Source organism: Pundamilia nyererei, unplaced genomic scaffold, assembly GCF_000239375.1.
Source record: "Pundamilia nyererei isolate P.nyererei 1_Seehausen unplaced genomic scaffold, PunNye1.0 scaffold00287, whole genome shotgun sequence".
Classification (NCBI taxonomy): Eukaryota; Metazoa; Chordata; class Actinopteri; order Cichliformes; family Cichlidae; genus Pundamilia; species Pundamilia nyererei.
In genome coordinates, this window is record NW_005187688.1 from 476,511 (window position 1) to 484,227 (window position 7,717).

The 7,717-nt window shown below is 44.7% G+C and overlaps 1 protein-coding gene across 4 annotated transcripts in view; it reads right to left on the bottom strand.

Annotated features, from left to right (window-relative positions):
* The window catches only part of kalrna (kalirin RhoGEF kinase a), a 163,587-nt gene that overhangs the window by 20,196 nt on the left and 135,674 nt on the right, over positions 1 to 7,717 (bottom strand). For 3 of the 4 annotated variants that reach the window (XM_005750788.1, XM_013915327.1, XM_005750790.1), the window contains 10 exons: positions 6,772 to 6,975; positions 5,534 to 5,619; positions 4,461 to 4,604; positions 3,885 to 3,980; positions 2,208 to 2,326; positions 1,253 to 1,319; positions 1,041 to 1,144; positions 897 to 966; positions 708 to 794; positions 411 to 503 (listed from right to left, as the gene is read on the bottom strand). In XM_005750788.1, coding sequence (XP_005750845.1) covers positions 411 to 503; positions 708 to 794; positions 897 to 966; positions 1,041 to 1,144; positions 1,253 to 1,319; positions 2,208 to 2,326; positions 3,885 to 3,980; positions 4,461 to 4,604; positions 5,534 to 5,619; positions 6,772 to 6,975 — 1,070 coding nt within the window. The remainder of the gene's footprint in view (positions 1 to 410; positions 504 to 707; positions 795 to 896; positions 967 to 1,040; positions 1,145 to 1,252; positions 1,320 to 2,207; positions 2,327 to 3,884; positions 3,981 to 4,460; positions 4,605 to 5,533; positions 5,620 to 6,771; positions 6,976 to 7,717) is intronic. The other variant, XM_005750789.1, reaches the window with a different exon arrangement.

Below are 7,717 nucleotides of genomic sequence, written 5' to 3' on the forward strand. Positions count from 1 at the left end.
ACAACAAAAACAGCAAAAACAGCAAAAACAGTAAAAACAGCAAAAACAGTAAAAACAGCAAAAACAGTAAAAACAGCAAAAACAGCAAAAACAACAAAAACAGCAAAAACAACAAAAACAGCAAAAACAACAAAAACAGCAAAAACAACAAAAACAGCAAAAACAACAAAAACAGTAAAAACAGTAAAAACAACAAAAACAGTAAAAACAGCAAAAACAGTAAAAACAACAAAAACAGTAAAAACAACAAAAATAGTTCCTCTTGGCCAAAGAAATGTTAAAGCTTCAATATGCAGAAATGTAAACGATAATGTAAAGGACAGTAAGTCAGGTTAGAGTAACATGTGGAGCACAGTTATGCTCTTTGGCATTTTCTTTTGTGATAAGGAGAGACTGTGTGTGTCTGTCACCTTCAGTAAAAGCTGGTATTTGGTGATTCTCTGGATTGGTTTGATGAGGAAGTCACTGATGGACAACCTGGACTGGATATCTTGTTGGATTCCCTGGAAGAGAAATAACCGAACTGTGTGTCCTTTTGTCCACTTCACACAAATACTCCCAATAACATCACACAAAGACAGTATCAGTCCAGATAATTGAGCGTCGTCCCTGCATTTCATATCGAGGATGAATGTAAAAGAACATTGCCGTTTAGATCACACTGCACACCTTCTGCTAATGATGAAGAGAATCAAAGCTTCACCTACATCGAAATACGTGTCGTATTCAGCCACGATGAACTCTGACTTGGGCTTATTCTGACAATAAACAACATACATGTGGAGCCTTCTCTCCTGTAAAGACAAAAGAGCTTTGATTAGAGAGCAAATCACTGGGACAGCAGAGATTATGTACTCTAGTGCGGTGACACAATCACGACACAGTGTTTATCTAACGTGTTTAATGAAGAGCTCAGGGAGGTGTTCATGGTCATCCAGGCATTTCTCCAGTTCTCCTACAAAGAAACTGACAGATAAAGATTGTTACTATCCCCTCGCCCCGTCCTTCACGCCATCATTTCCAGCCGACACTCGACTTACTCTCTGTGCCAGTCATAAATCTGGTGGATGTTCCCAAACACGATTTTGTCTTTTCCTTTCATGTCGTCTGGGACGCCCTTCTCCTCGATCCTCTTCATGAACCCCTGCAGTCAAAGCGTTGATAACTTTTGAACCCAAATGTACATTTCCTGATGCCCTTTGTTTAAATGGCAGGAGACCGCTGCACAGAATGATTCTGCAGAAGCACTCACCTCCACCACGATGCCCAGGTCTTTGACATAGTCCTTCTCTGTCTGAATCAGCTCGTTCAGAACAAACCTGTGTTAAAAAACAGCTAAGTTAACACAGAGCTCCTGTTCCTGCTGCAACAGAGGACTAGTGCCTTAGTGAATGCTTCACACTGTAAACATGGTTATTTCTTGAGGTTCCAACATCTGCCTCCATCTCACTCTCTCCTTAGCGCAGAGGTGTCCAACTCCAGGCCTCCAGAGGTCCTACAGGTTTTAGATGTGTCCTTGACCTCCTCATCATGTCTTGAAGTTCTCCAGAGGCCTGGGAGTGAACTAATTATTTGATTCAGGCGTGCAGGGTGTCCAGGGTGAGATCTAAAACCTGCAGGACACCGGCCCCAGGAGTTGGACACCCCTGCCTTAGGGTGAAGTGGAGACTGTAATCTACTCATTGCTGTCCCTCCCGGTCACTCCCACTCTAAGCATCTTCAGCTCCGCCCCCTACAGCTTCCACCTCATGTTTTTTGTCACTACCACGTTGCAAAGTTTCACTTTCATTCTTGCTGCTATCCTGTCACAAATCACCCCTGACACTCATCTCCACCCGCCTCCAGCCTCTTCATCTCTTGTGCACTGTCTGTTACTTGGTTGACCCCCAGCTAAACTCATCCACCTTCAATACCTGGACTCTAAGATAAGATTGACAATTCTGTCTGTAGTAAGTTACACTGAACAGAATCGAGAGTCGATGCAGAAAAGAGCTGGCAGTGATGCCAACAGATATCGCAGTGATTAGGTCATGTGGAACATGAAGTGCTATGGTGGAGGTGGCTTGTGCATAGCATAGCATCTGTGGACCGGATCAAGCAGTACTGAGATCAGCTGAGCTATGGCTGTGCTTTTGTTGAACAAAGGCTACCCTCCATTTTCTAAATTCGAAGCAGTTCAAAGTAGAAGAAAGAGTCGCAGTACTTACATCCGTCCTCTCATAGCTTTTGCTCTCTGCTCCTGTTCAGGGTTGCGTGGCTGAACAGGAGTGGTTTGTTCAGGCGGACAGAGGGGGGTAAACCCCGGGTACACCCCTGGTTCTAGACTCTGCAGACATGAGAGGATCAGAGTTCAGGTGATTATGTCCCACTGATTTCTATCAATATCAGTAACGTTCAGCATACTCAGATGTTGAATATGTAACAACTCCACATAATCAAACCACACAAACACGTGTGATGCCAGCAGAGGGCAGCAGGAGCTTCAAACATGCGCGCTAACAGCTGCTGTCTGTGAACACTGCAGCTGCAAACTGACACTTCTGCTTTGTTTCATTGCAAATCGTGTCTATTAGATGATAGCAGAGAGTAATCAGCTCAGCATGTCATACATGCAGCAGTGAAACATTCAGAGACATGCTGGGGTCCAAAAGACACTTTTATTCTTTTATTCATTTTCCAGAAAGAGATTAAAATCTGTTATTGAAGAAAGACGAGGCCAAGAAGGAACAACGTTAAAGCTTAAGCCAGCCTGTCCCAGGAGTCTCTCTACTCTGTGCCGCTCTCTCGGTTTGGATCTATTCCTCCTGTTTCTCATATTTGCCGTCTTACTATTTAGATTTTAATTGTGCACAGTTAGTGTGGAGCACCCACAATTTCCTTGTACACGTGCAATGACAATAGAGGGCTATTCTATTCTGTTCTATTCTATTGTAGAAATAGGGCAGCTTTAAAGGCCTTTCTTACTTGCTTCACTTGTGATGTCAACCTTTTATGTACAGTCTATGACAAAGACAAGTCCGGATGTTTCTGTTGTAGTACCAGGTCCACATGAACACACTGCCAGACTGGGGACCTCCATTTATCACAAACGAAAGCAGCTGAGAATGAACATGAATTTTTACCATCACTTGGTTAACAGACTACAAAGTGCTTCAAAGCTATGTTGCCAGAAGTATTCCCTCACCCATCCAACTCGCTGAACTCAGGTGTTCCAGTCTGTGCTGTGGCCACAGGTGTAGGAAAACAAGCACCTGGCGTCCAGACTGCCTCTGCCAACAGGAATGGTCGCTCTCAGGGGCTCAGTGAAGTGTACGCAGTCATGGTCGAGCACTACAGACCTCCAAACTTCATGTGAACTTCAGATAAGCTCAAGAACAGAGCATATAGAGCTTGATGGATTGGGTTTTCATGGCAGAGCATCCAAGCCTTACATGACCCAGTGCAAAGCATCAGATGCAGTGGTGTAAAGCAGGCTGGACTCTAGAGCGGTGGAGACGTGATCTGTGACTAATCACACCTCTGTCTACCATAAGAACAGCATACCAAGATGCTGTCATGCACACCGCTAAACCTTGTGGAAACCACTTTCTCAGAGTGTTCCCAGAGCGAGCTGAGGCCTGGAGGCCACCGACTCAGTCTTGCTGTCAGAGACAGTATAGTTTTCTAACTGGAGTCACATGAACCCCAGCAGGGTGAGCAGTCATCATATTAAACCCTGTGGATGTCACTCAAGTTCATACTTTTCATAACATAGTGTATTAGTGTCATTAGACAGGCTGGAGTGGTCGGCACATCGCGTGCCTTCACTGTGTGGACGTCACAAGTCATTTTAAAATGAACAAAGAAGAGCACCTGTTAGACCGTGCTAACTAACACACACTCACCATCTTGGTTTTAACCAGTTTCTCTATGGCGCTAACTAGCTCTGCAGCACTGGGCACCTCAGAGGAAGACTGCAGAGAGGTGAGCAAGGACGAAGACTGAGAGAGGACAGGGGGAACAGAAAGTATAGGTGTTCATTAAATATGAGAATGATAAGAAAGAAATACAGAGAAAACCAAAGAAACGAAGAGCAGGAAGGAGAGAAAATCTGTTAATCGGCAGAAGACAGCAGCTACAGATGGACACGCTCCAAGATAGAAGTGCTTGTGTGAGTGGGCGAATGAGGCATGTTGTATGTAGAACAGCGCTATATAAGAATCAGTCCGTTTACCAAACCCAGCCCCGTTTATTAGACAGCAGATCGAAGCAGACGAGCAGAACGTGGTTAAGCTGGTCACACAAAATCATCTGTTTTTATACTTTAAGCAGATCCAGCTGATCAGAGTAAACCATGAGTGTAAGTAACAGCATATTTCCCACAGGCAACACTTGTGTAATTACAGGCTGACCTAAGCCAGACCTACAGCAGCCTGTCTGGGAGCCTAACCTAAGGGAAAAACTCTGCTGGGCCGAATTACCTTGTCATCAGGATCTGATGGGTCGTTGATGATCTTCATACGGGGAGGCAGAGGGGTGTGGGCGTCTTCATCCTGCTCCTCCTCCCCACCACTCTGCATCCCAGACGTCTTAGACAGGATGTTGCCATCTCTGCTGATGACTCTCTGAGAGGAGACACACAGCATCAGCAGCTGGTTACGTACCACGTTACTGGTCCCACTGATAGTAAGATACAACATGACTGTGCCATCTATGAGCCACATATCTTTTCACTAATAAAACAATAAAGTGGCAGCTGTTCCTGGAGAGTTCAGCTCTCTATAAAACCAGTCTGACATCAAAGACAGAGCTTATTTCATTTGCAGAAGCAATGACGAATCATAGGCTCTCGTGCTTCATGGTTCGGGCTTTTAAATAAACCTCGTTAAGCAGTCGAAGCTTATTGTTTTTCCAAATCGATTTATTTCTGTGGATCCTTTCACGGTGACACTCAGTCACGTAGAGGCTCAGAAACACTGATGTTATCATATTTTTTGGCTAACACTGCAGATACAGGATAAAACGCATTCGTCCATCAGGGAGGGAGCCATGGCTGTGATCACGTTTGTCTGTGTGGGTGTTTTCGTGCGTAAGAGAAGGAAAAACTTTTCACACAAAAAGAGGAACCTCATCTATTTACCACCTGTTATGTGAATGTAAATGACTTCATGTATATCTTAGGATAGCACCGACAGCAAAAGCTTTTTTGTCACATGCATTTCTGCCCCGGTTCATGATTTTCTGCAGTTTAAATAAATGACACTGTTGTGTTAGTGGAGTGTTACACCTCTCATCAGACAAAGTCAAACATAAGACGAACAAAGTTTGAGAAAGTTTACTGAAACACGTGTGTCATATTTCAGGATAAATACAGATATATTGACATGAATGCTCACACAGCTCTGCAGTCAGTTTGTGAGCGACAGGCCAATCAGGTGAAGCTGTACCTGTTTGCATCCCAGCACCATCACACGATCTCAGCACTGGGAATGTTCAGTGCTTCAGCAGCCACTGTGTTTGTAACACAGATCAGGAAACCACCCTCAGTGCTTACCTCACCAGTGACATCATCCTGCAGGGTAAGGTCAGGCTGACCCAGGTCGATGCTCTTCCTGATTTCCTCTTTTCCTGTTCCTGGCCCTGACAACAAGTCGCAGCCAGTCAGTCACAGAATCACTTTAACACTCAAACACACACAGATGTGAAGATGTGTCAGGCATTGTGCGCACGTCTTAGTTTTCCTCTGTGCGAGTGCCGTCAGCTGAACTGTGTCCTCTGCTGTCACAGACTTGTTCACAGCTTAAACCAGTTTCTCGTCACCAGCTGCAGCGGCTTTTCACCCAATCTGTGTTCATTTTCACCACTAATCAGTGGATTCCTCCAACTTAACTTCTCCTCCCACAACACTACATTTGAGCTCGGGTTTTTGGACTTCGCTGTGTTTTCTGGTTGCTGGTCTTTAACTCCTTGTTTGGAGTCCGAGGGTCATTTTTACATTACACTCTCCAAACATCCAGCAGCACCTTTTCAAAGTTCTTCAAACATTGTCATTTATAAGTGATTCTATGGAAGCCCGTTTCCGCCACAAAAAAAAGGATCCATAACTTACAATTTCGAGCTACTTTCTCGAAATTTCGAGTTAATGTGTCGAAATTTCAATTTATTAAACACAAAATTTTGAGAAAAGCAACTCGAAATTTCGAGTTAGCGCTGCCAATCAGTAATGAATGACGTCATTTCCTCGTTACCCAGAAGCTGAAGCCCTCAGCTACAAATGCTACAGCTAAGCTGTATTACATCCAGTCGTGAATGCACAGATTGCTGAGTGTTTTCAGCCTGGCTTCAAAAATGATGAAATCCTTGTGTTATTGGCTGAATCACATGGTGTTGCTATCAGCAAACGTACTCGCCAAAGCGCCAATTTGTTGGGATCCGTTTTTGAGTGCGCGCCATATGCTTCCGGGTAACAAGAAAGCGACCTCATTCACGTATATTTTTGATTAGCAGAGCTAACTCAAAATTTCGAGAAAATAACTCCAAATTTCGAGTTATGGATACTAGCTGTTTTGTTTTTATTTAGTGGTGGAAACGGGCTTCCATACGATGCAGCTGCGAGCATGACAACGTTAAAAATAACTGAAGGAACAAATGAAAGCAGCTTTAATGTAACTGAAACCGTGTTAGCAGGAAAGCTGCTGCAGTGTAATAACAAGCTAAAGGAGCTTCAGTGTGGAGAGTGGGGGTGTTTGCAGCACATTAACATGTCACCATGACCGTTTCTGCCCCTCTCACCTGGCTTCTTCTGTTTGTGATTAGGAAGTTTCTTAACAGAGCTGCCACTGAGGCGGCGGACCGGACTGGTCAGCCACTTCCTCAGAGTGTTCCCAGAGCGTTTGGGACCAGGAGAGCTGGACTGCAGGGAGCTGAGGGACGGCTGCGGCTGAAGGTTGGCCACCGATTCGGTCTTGCCGTCCGAGCCGCCAACAGTGTAGTTTTCTGAAAGGAGTCACACAACATATGATTTTTTAAACACACACCATCTGTTATGTAACCTGTTGCTTTGACTTCAGGCTGTGTGCTCAACATACTAAAGTGATGTGTGGATTTAAGCTCTTCAACACTAATCAGTAAGTTTACACTGTAAACAACGTGACAGGGCCGTGCACTCGTATCAGAACATTTTTATTAGTCCTGTATCCAGGTAAACATCTCATTGAGATTAAAGCCTCGTTTCCGAGGGAGGCCTGGCATCGTGGCAGCAAAAGTGAAAAACAAACATATAAAGTCTTTCTTTGTCTGCAGAGTCGGTGTGTTTCTGGAAAAATATCAATCCTGCTCATCAATTTCTTTATGGTAAAAAAGAGGAACACCTGGTCCCACTCTGCACTCAGCGTATACAGCTGATAGGGAGAAGAGCCCAGCATCATCCTGCAGTACTGACATTAATCCAGCCAACACATCAGGTCTGCCTAAACGTCCTGGTCTGTGTTTGCACCACGATCCACACGTCACATCACCTGCACTCATGACCCAAGACTACAGTCATGTGAAATTATTTCAAATACTTCTGACAGCTATAAATATCTGCTGTGATGAGGACAAACGTGCAGGCACAGGAAAGCCAAGCTCTGTGGCAACGGACGCACTCAGAGGTCCAGATGAGCGAGTCTGTCACAAACAAGCATCTGTGCAGCAGCTGCCATGTCGCGCACACACACACACACACACACACACACAC